The 23690-nt window shown below is 44.9% G+C and overlaps 1 protein-coding gene and 1 pseudogene across 8 annotated transcripts in view; one reads left to right on the forward strand and one right to left on the reverse strand.

Annotated features, from left to right (window-relative positions):
* nadsyn1 (NAD synthetase 1) overlaps positions 1 to 23690 on the forward strand; it is a 104611-nt gene that overhangs the window by 68035 nt on the left and 12886 nt on the right. For all 8 annotated transcript variants that reach the window (XM_085908422.1, XM_085908421.1, XM_085908423.1 and 5 more), the window contains 4 exons: positions 14372 to 14443; positions 21567 to 21691; positions 21770 to 21818; positions 21936 to 22038. In XM_085908422.1, coding sequence (XP_085764548.1) covers positions 14372 to 14443; positions 21567 to 21691; positions 21770 to 21818; positions 21936 to 22038 — 349 coding nt within the window. The remainder of the gene's footprint in view (positions 1 to 14371; positions 14444 to 21566; positions 21692 to 21769; positions 21819 to 21935; positions 22039 to 23690) is intronic.
* LOC147058894 (uncharacterized) lies at positions 311 to 11252 on the reverse strand (annotated as a pseudogene).

The raw sequence follows: 23690 nt of genomic DNA on the forward strand, positions 1-23690 counted from the left end.
CAGAATATAGACCACAGTTCTACCTTTACCCAAGTGTTGCACTTTTTAATTTTAACACCAGGGAGAGCTAATGTTCTACTACTGTTTATCAAGGCAGTTTCTCCACCAAAAAGGACAAAAGTAGACCAAGAAGAAATTTACCTCAAGATACTAAACATGGCAGAACCAAAGAAACGAAAGTGAGCACAGAAAATATCACACATGTTGGTTGAGTGAATATTTCTTCAAAAAAAGGCAACAATGGCCAGTTATGAGGTCACCCAACTCATCACAAGACATGGCTTGTGAGCCTTTTTCAGACGGAGACCTCTTAAAAGATTGCTTTGTTAAAGTTGCCAAAATATTGTGCCTAAAAACAGTGCAAGACTTCAAAAACATCAATGCTTTTCCCAATTTAGGTGCGTAAAAGATGTATTACACAGTACCCGCATGTTACTAACCATTAATGTCAAGTCAAGTTTATTTATATAGCCCTAAATCACAAGCAGTCTCAAAGGGCTTCACATAGACAATCAATTGACAATTATTCTCAAAGCATCCCCTGATCTTGGGCTCCCAAAAGGGCAAGGAAAAACTCAAAAACCCCTACCAGGGGAAAAATAGAAACCTTGAGAAGGGACCACAGATGGAAGGATCCCCCTCTCAGGATCACCAGGCTGCAATGGATGCAAAGAGAGCACATAAAATACATAATATGGAAATCAAAAAGTGGATGGCCAGGCGAAAGCGAAGAGCTGTCGGAGGTGCCTTCGATTGTCCTGGCAGTGTCCTCTAGGAGGGCCATCCGCTGCAGTTCCCTCATGCTGAATTGGTCCACGAGAATCAAGATAGCCGCCGTCAGCTTGGGTGTCACCTAACCACCTCCCCAGCCGGGGAGGGGTGGGGGGAGTGGGGTCGGGGAGAGGGAGCAAAAACAAACTCCAGCCGAATCTGCCACTACAGGTTAATTAAAGGCCATATCATAGAAATATGTCTTTAAACGTGTCTTAAATGTTTCTACTGAGGTATCAGTTCTAATATCCACTGTTAGGGCATTCCAGAGCTCTGGAGCCCGAATAGAAATTGCTCTGGCCCCTGTAGACATTTTCTTGGCCCTCGGTGTCACTAAAAGACTAGCATTTTGCGAACGAAGGTTACGAGACGCAACATAAGGAACGACTAAGTCGACGAGATATGAAGGCGCTAAGCCATGCAATGATTAATAGGTTAATAGAAGAAGCTTGAAGTCACATCTTAAATGGACCGGGAGCCAGTGTAAATTGGCTAATATTGGGGTAATGTGATCAAATTTTCTTGTCCGTGAGAGCCGCCTTGCAGCAGCATTTTTATTCATAATTTTTCAAATTGGCGGCGCGTGCACACGCAGCGGCCTCTCTCCGTCCCAACCGATCTGTGTTTTGTTTATTTAATAAGTGTTTGTCAGACAGTTTTATGTGTTTATCTGATCGTACCACGTTGTGCTACAAGTACAGCAGGCAGGTTCTGCTCGACATCGGCGAAAGTGAGTTTTGCGGCGTTTTGGACTTTGATACGGGGACATTAAAGTCACTGGGACTACTCCGGCCTGAATCAACGCCGGACTCGTCTGCTACTCCTTCCTCGGACAAGCAGCGTCGAAAGCGGTGTGCAAGGAAGCAGAAGAGGGGAAAGCGCGGAGGCGTCTGGGCCAGGCTAGCGGCGAACCCAACTCGCCCGGCCGTGCCTTCCATTCTTCTGGCGAATGTCCGGTCGCTGGACAACAAAATGGATTACATTTGTTTGCTGAGATCCACAAACCGGGCAGTGAGTAACTGCTGTGTGCTCGTGTTCACTGAAACTTGGCTGACTGTCAACATTCCGGACTCTGCTGTGCAACTGGAGCGGCTAGCGTGCTATCGAACGGACCGGGCAATTGAAAAAGGAGGAAAATCGCGTTGAGGTGGTATATGTGTCTACATCCGCGACGAATGGTGCCGGGACTCTGTAGTGGTATGTAGATACTGCTCGCCACTGGCGTAGTTTGTGATCGTTAAGTGCTGTCCTTTTTACCTACCAAGGGAGTTTACTGCGATTCTGCTTGTCGCGGTCTACATCCCGCCTTCCAACGTTGGAAGTGACAGGATAACGGCCCTTAATGAACTGTATCAGGCTGTCAGTGATCAGCAGATGGAGCACCCTGACGGTCTCATCATCTTCACTGGTGATTTTAATCATGCTGACCTGAAGTCTGTCTTTTCAAAGCTTCACCAGCATGTTACTTTTCCAACTCGTAATGGCAGCTTCCCGGACTTGGTCTACACTGCACATAAAGGAGCTTTCAAGGCCACCCCCCCCCCCCCCCCCCAACATCGGACTTTCTGACCACGTCACCGTTCTGCTTACCCCCGCGTACAGACAGAGTGAGGACTTCCAGGCCGGTTCGCAAACGAGTTAGAGTGTGGCCTGAGGGGGCCTCTGATGCTCTTCGGGACTGCTTTGGCATTACAAACTGGGAAATGTTTAAGCAGGCAGCCACTTGCGACAATCGGACAGACATTGAGGAGTATGCTGACTCTGTGACCTCTTACATCGCTAAGTGCATTTATGATGTGACCCTCACGAAGTACTTCGTCACTCGGGCTAACTGGAAGTTGTGGCTGACGGGGGCTGTCCTCGGGCTGCTGAGGGCCAGAGACAAAGCCTACAGGGCTGGGGATGAAGCGGGCGTGAGATCAGCTAGGGCGAAACTGTCCCGAGGCATCAAAGATTCGAAAAAGGCGTTCTCTTCCAAGATTACTGCCCACTTCAAGGACAGCGGGGATGCTCGGGGCCTGTGGCGAGGCATTCAGACCATTATGGACTACAAGCCCGCGCCGCAGAGATGTGAGGGCGACGTCCCTCTGCTCAACGAACTGAACCGCTTCTTTGCTCGCTTCGACGCACAGAACGACACTTGCCCGCTGAAGACCCCTCCCCATCTGGACAAGCAGCCCCTGTGCCTCTCTGCCGTTAGCGTGAGGAGGACGCTTGCTGCTGTCAACAACCGTAAGGCGGGGGGCCCGGACAACATCCCGGGACGGCGCTGAAGGACTGCGCTGAGGAGCTAGCTTATGGGTTTCTTCACGGACATCTTTAACATTTCCCTGCAGCAGGCCGTCGTCCCGTCATGCTTCAAGGCTGCCACCATCATACCTGTGCCGAAAAATCCTGCTCCTTCCTGCTTCAATGACTACCGCCCTGTGGCACTGACCCCCATCGTCATAAAGTGCTTTGAGAGGCTTGTCTTGGTGCACGTCAGATATGTTCTTCCCCCCACCGTGGACCCCTTCCAGTTTGCCTTCCGACCCAATCGGGCCCGGACAACATCCCGGGACGGCGCTGAAGGACTGCGCTGAGGAGCTTATGGGTTTCTTCACGGACATCTTTAACATTTCCCTGCAGCAGGCCGTCGTCCCGTCATGCTTCAAGGCTGCCACCATCATACCTGTGCCGAAAAATCCTGCTCCTTCCTGCTTCAATGACTACTGCCCTGTGGCACTGACCCCCATCGTCATAAAGTGCTTTGAGAGGCTTGTCTTGGTGCACGTCAGATATGTTCTTCCCCCCACCGTGGACCCCTTCCAGTTTGCCTTCCGACCCAATCGGTCCTCTGAGGATGCCATCTGCTCTGCCTTCCACTCTGCCCTCACCCACCTGGAGAACAGGGACTCGTATGTGAGATTGCTGTTTGTGAACTTCAGTTCTGCATTCAACACCATTGTTCCACAGCGTCTCATTTGCAAACTCGACAAGCTGGGACTCAGTACCTCCCTTTGCAACTGGCTACTGGACTTCCTCTGTTAGAGGCCTCAAGTAGTGCGTGTGGGCGACAATGTCTCCGGCAGCATCACGCTAAGCACGGGGGCCCCTCAAGGCTGCGTGCTCAGTCCGCTGCTCTTCACCCTGCTGACGCATGACTGCACTGCGACCTACAGCAGCAACCGCGTGCTGAAATATGCCGACGACACGACTGTGGTGGGTCTGATCACCGGTGGCGACGAGACTCACTATAGATCGGAGGTCGAAGTATGCCAACGACACGACTGTGGTGGGTCTCGTCACTGGGGGAGACGAGACCAAATACAGGTCGGAGGTCGACCTTTTGGCCGCATGGTGCAGGGACAACAACCTTCTGCTGAACGTCAAAAAGACCAAAGAGATTATCATTGACTTCCGGAAGGGTCACACCCACCACCTGCCGCTGACCGTCGACGGTGCGGTGGTGGAGAGAGTGAGCAGCACCAGACTCCTGGGGGTGCACATCAGTGAGGACCTCTCCTGGACCACCAACGCTGCGTCGCTGGCGAAGAAAGCTCAGCACCCCCTTTACTTTCTGCGGAAACTCAGGCGAGCAAGTGCTCCACCCGCCGTTATGACCACATTCTACCGTGGCACCATTGAGAGCGTCCTCTCCAGTTGTATCGCTGTGTGGGGTGGTGGCTGCTCTGAGTAAAACATGAAGGCCCTGCAGCGCATAGTGACCACTGCGAGTAAAATCATCGGGGCTCCACTCCCCTCCCTGAAGGAAGTTTACGCCTCCCGTCTCACCCGCAAAGTGGCTGCGATTGTGTGTGATGTGAGTCACCCCGCTCACTCTTTGTTTGTACTTCTGCCTTCTAGGAAGAGGTACAGATGCCTGCGCTCCCACACCACCAGACTCAGAGACAGCTTCGTGCTCCAAGCTGTCCGGATCCTGAATTCCCTCCCCCCTCCACCCTCTGCTACATGACGTCCTGTTCTTTTGCGCTATGATCTGGCTGTCTGCTATTAGCGCGCTTGCTCCATTTTGCTGCTCTTATTTGTCTATTTATTTATTGTTTATTTATTTTGGTTATTTGGTTATTACTTAATCGTTGCTCTTGTCTGTTCGTTTTTACTCTTGGTGCTATTTGATGTAAGTGTTGTGTACTGTGTCTAGTCACCGTGGGACGGTGGGAAACGTAATTTCGATCTCTTTGTGTGCCTTGACGTGAAGAAATTGACAATAAAGCGGACTTTGTCTTCGATTTTGTACTAACTGTAGACTTTTGATAATGGACTTGGGAAGACCACAGAAAAATGCATTACAGTAGTCCAGGCGCGACGTAATAAATGCATGTATAATAATTTCCGCATCAACGGTCGAGAGATTGGGGGAATCTTAGCAATATTATGAAGGTGAAAAAATGCTATTTTGGTTATATTCTTAATGTGCTTTTGAAAGGAGAGCGTTTGGTCAAATATTACCCCGAGATTAGTTACAGTATCACTCTGAGTGATAGTACGGTTATCTATAGTTATAGTGGTTTCCTTAAATAAATGTTGATAACAAGCTGGACCAATTATCAACATCTCAGTTTTATCTGGGTTCAGACGAAGGAAGTTGAGAGACATCCATTGCTTGATCTCCGCAAGGCATGCCTCAAGATTACAACAGTCCCGCGGATCTGTCATTGATAACGGCATATATAATTGGGTGTCATCCGCGTAACATTGAAAACTAATATTATATTTTCGATTCGTTGGCAACCAGTTCAGGGTGCATGCTTGATAGGCCAATTGAGCACTCCACATTGTCCCTAGGTATGAGTGCGAGTGCAAATAGTTGTTTGTCTCTGTGTGCCCTGCGATTGGTTGGCAACCAGTTCAGGGTGTCCCCCGCCTACTGCCCGATGACGGCTGGGATAGGCTCCAGCACGGCCGCGACCCCTGTGGGGACTAAGCGGTTCAGAAAATGGATGGATGGATGGATATTATATTTTCGTATTATGTCCCCAAGCGAAATCATATAAATATTACATAGAATTGGTCCTAGTACCGATCCCTCAGAGGACACATTGCCATGGACCACTCGGTGCGTCCTGTCTGATAGATACGAATGAAACCAGCTTAGTGCTGACCTCGAAATACCAACACAACCTTCAAGAGGCTCTAATAAAATATTGAAGTCTACAGTATCGAAGGCAGCACTAAGATCGAGTAGTAACAATACCGATGAAGTGTTTGAATCCATAGCTATGAGGAGATCATTAGTCACTTTAGCAAGTGCTGTCTCAGTGGAATGATTCACTCTAAAACCAGACTGAAAAGATTCATATTGATTATTAGTGACCATGTAATCAATAAGCTGCTGCACTACTACCTTTTCAAGACGTTTTGCTATGAATGGGAGATTTGAAACTGGCCTATAGTTACTGAGACAGTCCAGGTCAAGATTTGGTCGCTTAAGTAGCGGTTTAATGATAGTGGTTTAGGCTGTTGTCACTATCCCAGAGGAGACAGACAGATTAATTATATTTCAAAGGGACGGTCCTAAGATTTGAAATAATTCTTTAAATAGTTTGGCTGGAAGCGGGTCGAGTAAACATGTTTGTTTAGCCGCACTAACTAATTGTGTAAGCCTTTCGAGGGACACGCTTTTAAAATTTGAGAGGGTTATTGCATGATCGTCAGCGCCGGTAATCGGCGGTCCAGACTGAGCGATCGGAATGGTCATTTTGATCTCATCCCTAATGGATTCAATCTTTTGAGCGAAGAATTCCATGAGCTCGTCAGCCGAGTGAAAGGAGCTATCGGGGGTCGGCTGGCGTAGTGTTAGCTTTGCCACTGTATCAAATTCGTATTTAGGATTGTTCTTATTGAGATTAATGACCTGCGAAAAATAACGAGTTTTTGCTAAGATAAGATATTTCAGAAGGCTGTCGCGCCATGCCTGATGGAAAACCTCAAGTTTGGTTAAACGCCATTTGCGCTCATGCTTTCTACTTAATTGCTTAAGCGAACATGTTTCATCTGTGAACCACGGAGTAGGCAATCTACGGTGAGTTTTCAGACGTAGCGGCGCCACAGAGTCGATGGCATTTAACAATGTAGCATTGAATTAATTTGTAAGATTATCAATAGAGCCGGTATATGAGGGAAATACGGCAGTTGCTGGTGGCAGTAGCTCAGATAGCGCAGTTGCAGTCATGGAGTTAATATTATGGCTGTTATAATTCTGATTGCTCTCTTGTCTTTGACTAAGAACTAAAATTTCAAATTTTATTAAGTAGTCATCAGACAAAACAGTAGTGTATGGCAGTACTGTTATATTAGAGGTTGCCAGTCCTCGGGATAATACCAAATCTAAGGTATTACCATTCTTATGCGTTGCTACCTGTACGGCTTGCGTAAAACCAAACGTATCAATTAGAGTCTGAAACGCCAACGTAGGTGGCTCTGACGGTAAATTCATGTGGACGTTAAAATCGCCCATGATTATTATATTATCCGCATTTGTCACTAGATCAGCCACGAATTCTGAAAATTCATCCAGGAAGCCAGAGTAATTCCCAGGTGGACGGTAAATAACAGCAAGATAAAATGACGGTAAAGCGGTGGATCGGACAGTGAGAACTTCAAGTGTTTTAAATACGTTAATCGAACGAGGCGTAAATCTAAGATCGGAATTTGAGATGAGGGCAACACCCCCACCCTTTTTTCGAGGACGCGCCACATGCGAGCTCACAAAATTTGGAGGCGAGGCCACATTAAGTGGTAGCAGTTCATTAGGTTTTAACCAGGTCTCGCAAAGACCAAATATATTTAGATTATGTTCCGTGATGAGGTCATTAACGAGAACTGCTTTCGTATGAAGCGATCTAATATTCATAAAAACAAGTTTAAGTGTAATCTGTTGATCAGGGTTTGTATTTATCAAAGGATTTTTAAACCAAATGAAAGTAAGATTGTGTTCTCTAGGCCTGACATCACCTCTCAATTGTTTATTAGCGCGGTGGGACGATACGACCGTAGGAATTTGATAGTAAATATTTGGTACACATGTAATATTATCTGAAACAGGCACCGTATCATCAGCTATACCGGTCGGGGTGGAGCGATTGGATTTGTCTACTACCTCAGTAGAAGGTGTGTTCACGTGTACTGTAGCACTATTCAAACTGTGACGCTCTAGTCTACACAAGGAGCTATGTGCATGCTGGAAGTCTAGCCTAGCGCTAGTTAACTTTAACTTAACTGACTCCAAACCCATCCTGACAGGTGGTCTAGTCACCTGTGCCTCGGCCTGCTCTAAGGTGACCTGTCATGAGTGCCTCAAACAGTAATCTATATTCCTAGAAAGAGTGAAGGCGCCTTCACGGTTAGGATGAAGGCCGTCCTTCCTCAGCAGGTCCGGGGGGCCCCAGAAGGAGGACCAGTTATCTATAAAATACAGTCCCTGCTTTTTACAGAACCCAGCCATCCATCGATTAAGGGAGACTAATCTACTAAACCTCTCATCAGAGCCTCTCCCAGGCAGGGGGCCAGAGACAAATACTCGATGCCGACTCATCTTTCTGGCCTCGCTATGTTTTTGTTTGTGATCTCAGATTGCCTCATCCTAACATCATTGGCGCCGACGTGTATCACTATATCCGAGTAGCTAGTGTTGTTGGAACTACGCTGTTGACTAGTCCTATTGCGAGTCAGCTCCCAGCCAGCTTAAGACCAGGGGATGGCTGAGAATATTGTCATTGTATTGTCATTTGTCATTTTCACATGTCCTGAGTGATGTTAGTCACCTAAATGTTGAACAGAGACTGTGATGTATCAAAGTCAAATTCCTTGTTTGGCACGCTCAAACATGGTGAATAAATTCTTCTTGAATCTTGAATCTAAGATTAGCTTCTATGTCGGGTGCTCTGCCCCACATTACCGTGGCTTGATTTTTAAGCGTGATATTTCGGGTGATGGAGTCACCTATGACCAAGGTGCGAGGGCCAGTAGACCGAGATGACTTTGGACGGCTATGCGTCTTACCTGGCTCATCGCGATTAGCAAGCCGCTTGGGGCTAATGCTAATGGGGCTAGCGGGCTGACTACAGTCCGCGACTGTGTCCGCCACATCTACTGTTATCGCACTATTCTGCTCTAACTGGCGGACACGTCCCTCTAGCAGGGACAACCTCTCTAACAGAAGGGTGCAGTTGGTGCGCGAAGCAGTACAAACCTCTTGTTCCGCAGCCATACTTACGTGTCCGATGATCGACGGTAGACAAACGGCCACCCACTAGATCAGCCACGAACAAGTAAACATGCAACAATTATAAATAATGCACATCAATTCTGTCACTAACTTTGGGGACCTCAGCATTGTGTCCCTGCTTTTTGCAGACGACGTGGTGCTGTTGGCTTTTTCAAGCCGTGATCTACAGCTCTCAGTGGAACGGTTCGTAGCCGAGTGTGAAGTGGTTTGGATGAGGGTCAGCACCTCCAAATCTGAGTCCATGGTCCTCGGTCGGAAAAGGGTGGAATGCCCTCTCCGGATCGAGGACGAGATCCTGCCCCAAGTGGAGGAGCTCAAGTATCTTGGGGTCTTGTTCACGAGCAAGGGTAGGATGGAGCGTGAGATCGACAGGCAGATCAGAGCAGCGTTGGCTGTAATGCGGACTCTGTGCCGGTCCGTCGTGGTGAAGAGAGAGCTGAGCCAAAACGCAAAGCTCTCAATTTTTCACTCGATCTACGCTCCTACCCTCACTTATGGTCACAAGCTATGGGTTGTGACCGAAAGAACGAGATCCCGGATACAAGCGGCCGAAATGAGTTTTCTCCGTAAGGTGTCCAGGCTCTCCCTTAGAGATAGGGTAAGAAGCTCGGCCATCCATCCGGGAGAGACTCTGAGTAGAGCCGCTGCTCCTCCACGTTGATAGGAGCCAGATGAGGTGGCTTGGGCAGGTGGTAGGTGTTCCGGGCATGTACCACCGGTAGGAGACCCCGTGGACGACCCAGGACCTGCTGGAGAGACTGTCTCAGCTGGCCTGGGAACATCTCGGGATCCCCCGGGATAAACTGGACGAAGTGGCTGGGGAGAGGGACGTCTGCGAGTCCCTCCTAAAACTGCTCTCCCCTTGACCTGACCCCGGATATGCGGAAGAAGATGGATGGATGGATGGATGGATGGATGGATGGACGGACGGACGGACGGACGGACGGACGGACGCACTTCTGTTATTCTTCTTCTTATCGTGTCTACAAGGCAGTTAGTTACAAGGCTTGGCTAGATGTGGTTTAGCCACAGCTGAACACATTTCTGTCCCCTCTCATTAAACTCTGCTAAATCCGGTGCTGTGCAGGGATGTTGTTTGCTGCATAGATCGGCTAAGATTGTTCGTTTTGCAGAGGAGAGCCCTTCAATGACAGGATTGTCAATGCTGGTCGCAAGGAGGTTCCTCATTTCCAAGAACAACCCCTGTGTCTATCTCCAGGCACGATGTTGTTCTCTGTTCTGTAGCTTTGTGGCTTGTAGCTTGCAGCTTTCGGCGTAGCTTGTAGCGTAGCTTGTTGCCATGTTGTAGCTTGTAACTTTTGCTTCTTCTGTTATTATGTCCAGATCAGTCTGTTAATGTTGCTGACCATTTCAAACGATCGTTAATAGGTGTGATGCTAAGCATAATACAGTATTTTTCCGCACTATAGGGCACACTTAAAAACGTACACTCAACTCCTAAAACCACAGTGCGCGTTATAATGCAGAGCGCCTTATATGGATCAATTGATTAATTTGTTGATCCATACTGGTTATACACAGCACTCTGCCAAAATGTTTCAGTACGTTTCAGTACGACTAGTAAATTACAAGCTCACATTGCTTTCAGCATTATGGCAACCGTGGTCAGGGGCGTCACCGAAGTAAGCTACTACTGGTCGATTTGCGTGACATTAAAAAAAAAAAAAAAAAGAAAAGTTTTTTCCATTGGTTAGAATCCATCCCATCGCTTGATTAACATACAGGTAAGCCTGTCAGGAGGCAATCACAGTGAAGCGCACATGCGTAATAGACAGTGACCACACCCACTCACTGCAGCAAGTTTGGCTGTGCATACACAAACCCGGCACCAAAGCTAAAAAGCGAATCAAAATATTTCGCATCAACGCACACACTCGCTTTTTTCTTTTAAACTAAAGGTTTATGACCATCAAAAATGAGTTGGGGTGCTGAACCAAGTAAGAAGCCAGACCATATCACTTTCATCCCATCGCTTGATTGTTATACAGGTAAGCCTGTTGGGAGGCAATCACAGTGAACCGCACCCACCTCTTCATGGCAGCAGGTTTGGCTGTGCATACACAAATCCGGCACCAAAGCTAACAAGCTAATCAACGCATTACGCATCAACGCACACACTCGCTTTTTTCTTTTAAACCAAAGAAACTTTTTCCCATCAAAAATGAGCGAGGTTTCTAGACCAAGTAAGAAGCCAAACCGTATCAGTTTCATCCCTTTGCTTGATTGACATACAGGTAAGCCTGTTGGGAGGCAATAACAGTGAACTGCACATGCACAATAGACAGTGACCCCCCGCAGCTTTTTGGCTCCACATTCAAGATTCAAGAGTTTTTATTCGCCATGTTTGAGCATGCCAAACAAGGAATTTGACTCTGGTACATCACAGTCTCTGTTCAACATTATGGTGACTAACAACACTCAGGACAAAAATTCTCAAACATCCTCTGATCTTAAACTCCCAGGAGGGCAAGGAAAAACTAAAAACTCCAACTAGGGGAAATGAGAAACCTTGAGAAGAGACCACAGATGGGAGGGTCCCTCTTCCAGGATGACCAGGCTGCAATGGATGCAGAGAGGACACATAATACAAACAGTGTAGACAATTCAAAAGAGGTGTGGAGAGCAGGATGTTATAGCACAGCAATGACTCTGAGACTCTAAGAGTGGTGTGAGTTCATCAGACCAACAGCCTGGGGGAAGAAGCTGTCTCTGTGTCTGCTGGTTTTGGCGTACAGGGCTCTATAACGCCGTCCGGAGGGGAGTAGTTCAAACAGACTGCAACCTGGGAGAGAAGGGTCTGTAGAGATGTTGCTTGCATGTTTCCTGGTCCTGGACAGGTACAAGTCTTGGATAGATGGGAGGTTGATTCCAATGACCTTTTCTGCAGTCCTGATTGTTCGTTTCAGTCTGTGCTTGTCTTGTTTGGAGGCTGATCCAAACTAGACAGTGATGGAGGTGCAGAGGACAGACTGGATGATGGCAGTGTAGAAGGTCTTCAGCAGCTCCCACGGCAGGTTGAACTTCTTGAGCTGTATCAGGAAGTACAGCCTCTGCTGGGCCTTCTTCCGGAGTCTATGTAGCCGGTCCATTTCAGGTCCCGAGAGGTTGTGGTTCCCAGAAACTTGAAGGTGTCTGAGGAGAGTATAGTATTACTGCGGATAGTGAGGGGTGAAAGTGGTGAAGAGTCTCACCTGAAGTCCACTGTCATCTCCACGGTCTTAAGCGGGTTTAGCTCCAGATGGTTTTGGCTGCACCAATGCACCAGCCGCTCCACCTCCTGTCTGTACGCAGTCTCATCACCATCCTGGATCAGTCCGATGAGAGTGGTGTTGTCTGCATACTTCAGGAGCTTCACAGGAGAGTCACCTGAGGAGAAATCGTTGGTGTAGAGAGAGAAGATCAGTGGGGAGAGGACGCACCCCTGAGGGGCGCCAGTATTGGTGGTCCGGGTGTCAGATGTGATGCTCCCCAGCCTCACACGCTTTCTCCTGTTGGTCAGGAAGCTGGTGATCCACTGACAGGTGGAGACAGGCACCGCGAGCTGGATGAGCCTCTGTTGGAGGATGTCAGGAGCGATGGTGTTGAACGCCGAGCTGAAATCCACAAACAGGATCCTGGCGTACGTTCCTGGGGTGTCCAGGTGGTGCAGGATGTAGTGCAGGATGTGGTGCAGTCCCACGTTGACCGCATCATCCACCAACCTGTTTGCCCCGTAGGCAAACTGGAGGGGGTCAAGCAGGGGGCCCGTGACATCCTTCAGGTGGTTCAGCACATACACAAACCCAGCACCAAAGCCAAGAAGCTAATCAACGCGTCACGCATCACCGTGCCCACTCGTTTTTCTTTTAAACTAAAAAAAGTTTACGACCATCAAAAATGAGTGAGGTTGCCGGACCAAGTAAGAAGCCAAACCGTATCATTTTCATACGGAATGGGAGTTGGACTTTTTCCTAACCTCATTGACTGGGTTGACATTCCCTTTAGCACAGTGGATTCATAACGCAATCCTAGTCAACCCCAGTTTGACGCAGTAGCATCTATTCTATGCACCTTTTAATCAGGTGCGCCCTATATATGAAAACATGTCTAAAATAAAAAATTCAATGAAGGTGCGCCACTGGCAATCCAGTGTGCCTTATAGTGCAGAGAATACTGTACCTTAAGTTACTAAATAAGAAAAATTATAAAGTATGTATGTATGTAAGTATGTATGTACCGTATTTTTCTTACTATAAGTCACGTTTTTTTCCATAGTTTGGGTGGGGGGCGACTTATACTCAGGAGCGACTTATATGTGAAATTGTTCACAAATTTTCAAAATTCAAAAATCCGCGATGTAGTGAAACCACAATAACCGAACCGCGATGTAGCAAGGGATTACTATAATTTGAACTGCAACTGACGTCAGCGGCGCAGACACGGCGTTGTTTACATAAAGGACAAAGGATTTGATCACGGGATTTAATGATTTGGAGTGACAGAAAATGTTTGATAAAACATTATTGATAATTATATCGGCCTATGGAATGATTTTAATTGCAACTGACGAGTCCGACATCAGCGGCACGGCGCACACGCGGCGTTGTTTACATAAATGACGAGGAACTCAATCAGTGGATTTAATGATTTGGAGTGACACAGATGGTTTGATAATGTTGGTTATATGATAGTTATTTGATATATACTTTATATATCGTTATATGAGTGGGTGAAATAATTAGAACTGCAGAAACTACAGAAAAGACGACAAATTCGATCGATGGATTTAATGATTTGGAGTGACACAGATGGTTTGATAAACGTGTTATTTATGGTATAGTTATTTGGGTAACTGTTTATGTTACCTCAGGGCCGTTCTCAGCTCTTCGTTTGTGTTTATGTCACGTTAGCACACCGTATCATTTAGCCTGTTGTTGCTCGTTCATGTCTGTTCTTGGTTTTGGATTTTGTCGAATCAATTTCCCCCAAAATGCGACGTATACTTTGGTGTGACTTATATATGTTTTTTTTCACTTTATTGTTATTGCATTTTATGGTTGATGCGACGTATATTCCGGAACGACTTTTAGTCTGAAATATACGGTTTGTATGTATGTATGTATGTATGTATGTATGTCATTGAAAAATGTTTCGACAGCCCTGGTTTACAGTAAATCTATGATTGTCTGGTTATGGGATCAATAAAAGAGCAGCATTTTATGATAATTTTATGCAGAAATCTTGTTAATTTCTAAAAACTGACTGAGGTTTTCTTACAATTGTCTACTTGGAAAGAACAAACTTAACTGCAAACGTCATTAAGAATAAATGCCAATATATGTCAAATGCGGTAATTTTCATTGTTTTTAGGAGGTGATCACAGCCACTCTGGACCTAGAGGATGTGCGCTGCTATCGAGGAGAGTCTTGTCAGCTTCAGCTGGTGAGTAACTAGTCCAATATTACACTTTTCACAATCACAATTTCACATTCAGTATATTCACCATTGGCATGAACAAGGAGAGAGGGAGAGAGAGAGACAGAGAGAGACAGAGAGAGACAGAGAGAGACAAAGATTGCGTGTGCTTTGTGTGTACTTGGAAGAATGGCCCCTTCATGGTTACATCATGATGACGTCAGGTGTTAACTGGAGGCAGGAGAGCCAAATGCCCATGCATCCCGCAAAACCCTGTTAATGTGTGATTCCTCTGTATTTGGTATACATTCCCTAGTCCCCCTTCTTAACTCTTCATATGCCAGCAACAAGAATACTTGTCATTGACATTAATGACGTAGGATCCCATGGACAAGTATTCTTGTCAACTTATTTTTCTTTTATTAATGGGTAGATGAGACTCCCGGCCACTTCTCCACTTAAAATCAGGTTAATAGAGCATTGTAGTGGTTGACTCTGAGCACTTGGTGGCAGAGTTACAAAATTGCAAAATCATCAATTACTTATTAGTTTATTGTGACTCAGTGGTGCCCTCTACAAAATTTTCATGAAACAGCCCCTGTTGTACGTTTCACCTTAATGAATATTTGGTAGTACTGTATATGTATTAGCCCGAAAAACACGGTGGAATACTGGTTAGCTCTTTTGCCTCACAGATGCAGGGTTTGATTCCGGTTCCAGCCTCCCTGTGTGAAGTTTGTATGTTCTCCCCGTGCCTACGTGGATTTTCCTACTACATTCCTAAAACATGCACAGTTGGCTGACCAAAACGAATTGTCCATAGGTGTGATTGTCAGTGTGAATGGTTAGTCCATTTGTGCTCTGAGGTTGGCTGGCGACCAGTTCAGGATGTACTCCCACATGCCCGCGACCCTCATGAGAATAAGCATGAGTTGTTGAGGTGACTGAGTGAGTGAGTGAGTGAGTGAGTGAGTGAGTGAGTGAGTGAGTGAGTGAGTGAGTGAGTGAGTGAGTGAGTGAGTGAGTGAGTGAGTGAGTGGATTTGCTAAAGACCAAGAAATACGCCATTTGCAACCATTTGCTAAACCTAACAGGAAGATAGTTGGCCCCATTTTTGGCCTCTCTGTTTCGTTTGTCTTGAAACTGCAGGGTCTTCATCTAAATATGTTTGATGAAAAAATATCGAACCAAAGCTTTTTATTTTGTTAAACACTATCTATGGAAAGAAACTGTTTGCTAAAAAAAAAAAAAAAAAAAAAAAAAAACCCTACAAAGATTTTGATGTTCTTAGCATTTGTAAAAATATATTAAACCTGGCAGACCATTACCCTTGGTAAAGTAATCATTACCTTATGAGTTTTTTACACATTTTAAAATCTCTACAAATTTTAATGAAACAGCCCCTCTTGAACCAAGATCTACCAGAAATTGGAGACATACCTATGCCTATGTAACAGCCCAAGACCTCCCAACAGCCTCTGAAGCTCTACTCTCAACGCAACGGGAATTTTACCATTATTTGCTTTGAGATCCTGTCTCACTTTTGGTCTTTTATCGGGGTCATGTTTTGTTAAAGTAGCTTTTAATCTGATGTACTTCCTTTTCCAACAATTCCAATTTGCTGGTATCCAAATGTACCAGTACCCTAATGGTGCCAGGGCTGCGAGGGCCCTATATTGTTGCTCGTAGCTGTAGTTCAGGGGTGTCCAAACATTTTGCAAAGAGGACCAGATTTGATAAAATGAAGTGGCCCGGGGGCCAATCGTTTTTTCTGACATTTTTTAACTACAAAAATTTAAAAAACAAATTTCATTGTCCCAATTGTCTTTGTTGTTAAATGACAAAATAACCAAATATAAGCCAGTCAGGCAGATGTGAACACAAATTCTGCCTTTCATTCAGATCTGAAGAGTAAGATAACATTGAGCTGTATGAAATACCTTAAATTTACATGAGTTTAAGATTATTTTTGCCTCATGAACATTTTAAGCAGGAATTATATGTAATGCAAAGTTACATATAATAAGAAACCACGATAAACAAACCGCAATGTAGCAAGGGATTGCTGTAAATTGAATTTCAAGTGAGCAGTGCAGCGGTTGTTTACATAAAGGACAAAGATTCGATCACGGGATGCCAAAGATGATGAAGGGCCCCACGTACTACCGGCATCATTAGCGGCTTTGTTTGTAAGTGACACGGAGGACGAAGAGTTTGAAGGATTTAATGATTTGGAGTGACACAGAAGGTTTGAAAAACTATTATGGCCTGGTCATACTCTACGGAGCTTTCTTTCACCTCTGTGGATGGAAGTTTGGGGTTGGCGCTCGGCCGGGTGGCTGTCCGGAGACGGTGGATGGGGCTCGGACATGGCTTTTACGCACGCCCAGTCCTATTCTATGGAGCTCTCTTCCACCTCCTTGGCTGGAAGTTCAGTAGTTGTTGCCTCGTTGAACTTTTGTTTTGTTAAATAAAGAGCTGTTTACCAAACCCACATCCTTGCTTGTACTTTGTTAATGCTACAATATAGTTATATACTAGATCTGTGGAATAACGACGTGGCTGAGGTCAGGGCCCACGCGTGGCGTTGTTGACAAAGGACGAGGAATTTGATCGATGGATTTAATGATTTGGAGTGACACAGATGGTTTGATAATATTGTTGTAATATGATAGTTATTTGAAATATACTTTATATATCGTTATATGGGTCTGTGGAATAATTAGAAATGCAAATCACGACGAGTCCGACAGCGCGCGTATGCGGCATTGTTTACATAAAGGACGATGGATTCATTTAATGAATTGGAGTGACACAGATGGTTTGATAAATGTGTTATTTATGTAATGGTTATTAGAATAACTCTAAATTCGAATAGCTCTGAATGTTACGTCAGGCCCGTTCTCAGCTCTTTGTTTGTGTTTATGTCACGTTAGCATACCTATCGTTTAGCCTGTTGTTGCTCGTTCATGTCTGTTCTCTGTGTTGGATTTTGATGAATAAATTTGCCCCAAAAGTGCGACTTATACTCCGGTGCGACTTATATATGTTTTTTTTCTTCACTTTATTGTGCATTTTATGGCTGGTGCAATTTATACTCCGGAGCGATTTATAATCCAAAAATTATGGTAATATTTACTTTTGATTTACTTTTGACTCACAGCCCCGCGTGAAGAAGCAGTTGTGATGCCAGTTCAGCTTGGAGCTGCTTCACTTTATCAGCGCGGTCACTCCCTGTTTGCTTGTCTTATGTGTTAGCATGTTTAGTCTGATAGTGTCTCTTTAGGTTGGAATCCTTAAACAAGGCAACCGTCTCTTTAGAAATTATTCATTCCTGCGTGCTGGAGCCTATACCAGCCGTCATCGGGCAGTAGACAAACACAATTGCCTTGATTTTTAGTGAAGAAGTATTGTAATTCAAAGTCAAAAGTCAGTCTGCTTTATTTTCAATTTCTTCACGTTAAGACACACAAAGATTGAATTTACGTTTCCCACCGTCCCACGATGACTAGACACATTACACAACACATATAAGCAAATAGCACAAAGAGTAAAAACGAATAGACAAGAGCGATGATTAAGTAATAAGCAAATAACCCAATAAATAAACAATGAATAAATAAATAGACAAATAAGAGGAGCAAAATGGAGCAAGCGTGCATACAGCAAGAAAAGAGATAACAGAAAATGGAGAATCTGTTAGAAAGGTTCCTATGTTGATGTTAAAATGTTTGACAGTTACGTCACCGCACCTTAAGTCTCACGCGAGTTACCTCTGCATATCGCGGTTGTTGGCGCTTGTGCGCAGTGGTAAATTAAAAGTTGCTGGTATTGACTGAGTGTGTTGCTGTGATCGTGTGCGTCTTTAACACAAAGCGAGTACCGTATTTTTCGGAGTATAAGTCACGTTTTTTTCGTAGTTTGGGTGGGGGAGCGACTTATATATGAAATTATTCACAAATTTTTACTTGATCATTAACACATTACATACTTACTAGTATAGTTGATCACTTCACATGTTATTTTCACATAAAACTGCATGAGGGCGCACTATGGCTGTGGAATAATGGGAGCCTCACTGACAATGAGTTCCATTCATTGACTTCTGGAGACAGGAGATTTGATGACTTGTAATGGTGTCGTCTGAAAACGGTCATCAAAATAAAGCACCCTACCTCAAATCAAAGCACGGCTGAATAACATGAATAACATGGAGAATTCTTAACACATACTGTAAATATGTTTTAGAACAGCTTTTACTATTATAACAATTTTAATAACAAGGTACAAGTGTACATAATGTAAATATGTTTTTAGAACTGTTTTATTATTATAATGATTTTTCTATAACAAGGTATAACACTTATTTTTTTAACATTTTTTTGAAATGCTACCATTATGAAAAGGTACAAGTGTACGCACTGCAATTGTGTGGGCACTCCCTGCCTTCTTCTGACGTGAAGAAGCACTTCTTTAGTGCCATAATTCCTCAAGTTAAGTTTTATTTTGATTTTGGGAAAAAAAATCTGCGATGTAGTGAAACCATGATAAACGAACCGCGATGTAGTGAGGGATTATTAATAATTTGAACTGCAACTGACGACGTCAGCAGCACGGCGCACACGCGGCGCACAAGCAGCGCACACGCGGCGCACACGCAGCGCACAAGCGGCGCACACACGGCACACACGCGGCATTGTATACATAAAGAGCGAAGAATTCGATCGATGGATTTAATGATTTGGAGTGACACACATGGTTTGATAATATTTATATAATAGTAATTTGATATATAGTTTATATATCGTTATATGGGCCTGTGGAATAATTTGACCTGCAACTGATGACGAGTCCGACGTCAGCGGCGCACACACGGCGGTGTTTACATAAAGGACGAAGAATTCGATCGATGGATTTAATGATTTGGAGTGACACAGATGGTTTAACAACAGGGGACGTTCCCAGCAGACCCTCACAGAGCATTTGGGTCTGCCAGGTCGTACTGGCATTTTCCCCCACCATCGGAGCCAACCCACCACCAGGTGGTGATCAGTTGACAGCTCCGCCCCTCTGTTCACCTAAGTGTCCAAAACATGTGGCCGCAAATCCGATGACACGACTACAAAGTCGATCAACGAACTGCGGCCTAGGGTGTCCTGGTGCCAAGCGCACACATGGACACCCTTATGCTTGAACATGGTGTTCATTATAGAAAATCCGTGTCGAGCACAGAAGTCCAATAATTGAACACCGCTCGGGTTCAGATCGGGGGGGGCTGTTCCTCCCAATCACGCCCTTCCAGGTGTCACTGTCATTGCCCACGTGAGCAGTGAAGTCACCCAGTAGAATGATGGAGTCCCCAGAAGGTGCGCTCTCCAGCACTTCCTCCAGGGACTCTAAGAAGGGTGGGTACTCTGAGCTGCCGTTCGGTGCATAGACACAAACAACAGTCAGGACCCGTCCCCCCACCCGAAGGCGGAGGGAGGCTACCCTCTTGTTCACCGGGGTGAACCCCAATGTGCAGGCGCCCAGCCGGGGGGCAATAAGTATGCCACCACCTGCTCGACGCCTCTCACCGTGGGCAACTCCAGAATGGAAGAGAGTCCAGCCCCTCTCGAGAGGGCTTGTACCAGAGCCCAAACTATGTGTGGAGCCAAGTCCGACTATGTCTAGTCGGAACCTTTCTGCCTCAAACACCTGCTCGGGCTCCTTTCCAGACAGAGAGGTGACATTCCATGTCCCCAGAGACAGCCTCTGCAGCCGGGGATCGGACCGCCAAGGTCCCCGCCTTTGGCCGCCGCCCAGCTCACTTTGCACCCGACCCCTTTGGCCCCTCCTACAGGTGGTGAGCCCATTGGAAGGGGGACCCACGTTTTCTTTTCGGGCTATGCCCGACCGGACCCCATGGGCGAAGGCCCGGCCACCAGGTGCTCGCCTTCGAGCCCCACCTCCAGGCCTTGCTCCAGAGAGGGGCCCCGGTGACCGGCATCCGGGCGAGGGAAAACTAGGTAGTCGCTTCACACTCGGCTGCGAACCGCTCCAGTGAGAGCTGGAGATCACGGCCTGAAGAAGCCAACAGCACCATGTCATCTGCAAAAAGCAGTGACGCGATGCTGAGGTCCCCAAACCGGACCCCCTCAACGCCTCGGCTGCGCCTAGAAATTCTGTCCATAAAGATTATGAACAGAATCGGTGACAAAGGGCAGCCTTGGCGGAGTCCAACCCTCACTGGGAACAAATCCGACTTACTGCCGGAAATGCGAACCAAACTCTGGCATCGGTGATACAGGGACCGAACCGCCCTTATCAGTTGGCTCGGCACCCCGTAAAGATTCAGTCCGCAAAGATTTGTAGTCTCAAATTCATCGTTAAAGATGTTATGGCCTGTACGAGGCCTCCAGGAAACTCTGCTACCCATCTCACCCAACGTTGCAACGTTACGTGTCCAAACCTTACCAAAACATGACAAATTTGCAAACACTTCATTATGGTGCCCAATGGGCTCTAACAACACTATATGAAAAGTTTTTATTTATTTACAGGGTTAAGAATAAAAAGTGAAGAGGAACAGATTCATGAAGGGAACTAGATGGCGTAATCTAGTAAAACACACCCTCTGAAAAAGGAAACAGCTTCAAATGAATTCAGCCATCGTTTGGCGGTCAAATCTGTTGTTTGAAATAAGAGCCTTAGCTGCAGCAATATTTTCATTGGAAAATTGCTGGAATCTATTTCTTGAATATATTGAATCTATTCTAATTTCTGGGGAAGAGTCTATGCAAACAGTCCAAGGGGGATTTAATCACAGAATCAATACTTTATGTGCACTTTGTCTTTCCTTCCACTTAAACTGAGCTTTGCAATACTCCTTTTTTTGAATAAAGTCAGATGGCTGTGCTTGGGAGTGGTAGTTTTAACAGCAGTACAGGAAAAGACAACATCTAAGAGCACATATGATTCCAAATAACATTTTTAAATTTGGGATCAAAAGACCAAAAACACAAATAAAATCTTAAGTATGTCCTTGCAGCGGAACCAGGGATGAAATGCATGTTTTACTTAACAGTTCAAATTTGACACATTTTGCAGCAAAGACAAACAACACTTACTGTATATAATAATAATGTTTTTCTTTGTGTCTCTGGTCTAGGGAAGTGAATCCAAACCATGTTATAGGATCAAAGTTGACTTTTCTCTATCCAGTAATGATGACCTCTTCCTCCCCACCCACCAAGCGTTAACATGGCACTTGCCTACGCCAGAAGAAGAAATCAGGTAAACATGAGTTTTGTACTTGAATGTGATGTGCAGCTGTTTAGGTAAACCTCCCGCTGTTCCTGTTTTTTTTTCCAGCCTCGGGCCAGCTTGTTGGCTATGGGACTACCTAAGGAGGAGTGGACAGGTGAGATTGAAAGCCTAAGTAAATGTTGACAAATGACATCTTACTTTGCCTGTCAACAAACAATTTGATTGTGTAATATCAACGTACTATATGTGATGATTTTATTTTACCTCTTAGGCAGGCTTTCTGTTGCCTTTGAGTGGAGGAGTTGATAGCTCCTCTGTTGCCTGTATTGTCTACTCTATGTCTGTGCTGGTCTGTCAGGCTATAGAAAACGGCAGTAAGTAGATTTTCATTCAATGCATTCTAAATTGTGTTACTTTAGACCAGGGGCTGCATACAGAAAAATTGAATAATGTAAGGGCCACTTTAAAGTTTGACTTTTATTAAATATGGTAAAATCAAGCAAGCTTTTATTTGTTGTTTGTATTTTATTGTATTTTATTTCATAAACTGCAAAATATCAGCTTTCTGTGGCAAGGTGATAATGCATATAGTTGCAGTTTTGTTCTCAAAATTTGGGGGGTTCCTGTGGCCCTGTATCCCATTGGACAAGATCCATCATTGCACTAAATACCACCCAAATTCCATCTGCCCATTCAGAACCCCCCAATAGAGCAAACTGTCATAAGATAACCATTTTTAAAACAGATTACTGCAATATCTTCATAAATCAGACAGAGCAGATAGTGGAAGAAATTGAACTATCTTTATTCACCACAGTACTCTGAAGAGAATTTGTGTTATTTTAGTCATAATTTATTAGTTTTTTGTGCCTCTTTATAAAGGCTCTAAAATATATAAACCAATTTATTCTGAGGAGTGGAATCTATATTTTTGACACCCTTCCTTCTCACTCTGCCTACAGCTATATTTTTGTGTCAAATGTCATTTTTTAGTTACTGTATTTTCCGCACCATTACGAGGGCTCACACGGCATTATGGGGCATTATGTCATGATTTACGGTAAAAAACAAAATGGGGAAAAAAACGCATCATGGAAGTGAGTTCAGTTGTATGAGTTCAGTTACTATTTAACCATGTACTGCACTGTACTCACATTATTGTTAATCGATAGTCATACGCAAATCCATCCAAGTCCTCATCTTCTGTATCCGATTTAAACAGTTGGGCAAGTTCGCCATTAAACATGGCAAGTTCCCTCTCGACATTGTCTTGACATTGTCACATTGCTCTTCTGCAATGATCCCGGCTTTCCAGAAAGCTCTAATTGTGCCTCATAAGCATGTCTCTTTGTCAATGCCATTTTAGAGGGTCATAATACGGTTTGTTTTGCACAAACAAAAGTATTAATTTATCAATGGCGACTGAGTTATGTACGTATTACGTATAGTTCTCTAATTGGTTTACCGCCCTAGTCTACGTATTTTACAACGTAATGTCCTCTGTTTGGTTCATTGGGTCTACAGATTACGTCTACATTTTAGACTTACCCTCACACTGCACCCTAAACACGGCAGCCACACATTTACCGATTTTGGAATTCGGTCCACATAAAAAGTGCACCTTCAGTTTTTTCAGAAAACTAAAGGCTTTTGAGTGCTTAAAATGTGGTAATTACTTTTTCATGTCGAAGACCAATAAATGAATGACAGGCCGCAAATGGCCCCCAAGAACTAGTTTGGACACCACTATTTTTGAGATTCACTCTTCATTCATGAACAGTTTGTGTTTTTATATACAGGGTCCAGCAAAATGAATTGACTCTTTTGTAGGTTTGATAAAATGCAAATAAATTAAAGAAACAAAAAAGTTGTTTTATTTTCGAAAAGTACACATAATGCCGTTTTGTTTCATTTCATTTTCGAATAATGTTATTTTGTTTCATTTCAGTTCAGCTAACATAAATTGGACAGCTGAAGCTCGCACTTTCATTGTGGAAACGTTTATCAAGAACAAATCTGTAACTGC

Source organism: Syngnathus leptorhynchus, chromosome 3 (genome assembly GCF_054491065.1).
Source record: "Syngnathus leptorhynchus isolate UIUO chromosome 3, UIUO_Slep, whole genome shotgun sequence".
Classification (NCBI taxonomy): domain Eukaryota; kingdom Metazoa; phylum Chordata; class Actinopteri; order Syngnathiformes; family Syngnathidae; genus Syngnathus; species Syngnathus leptorhynchus.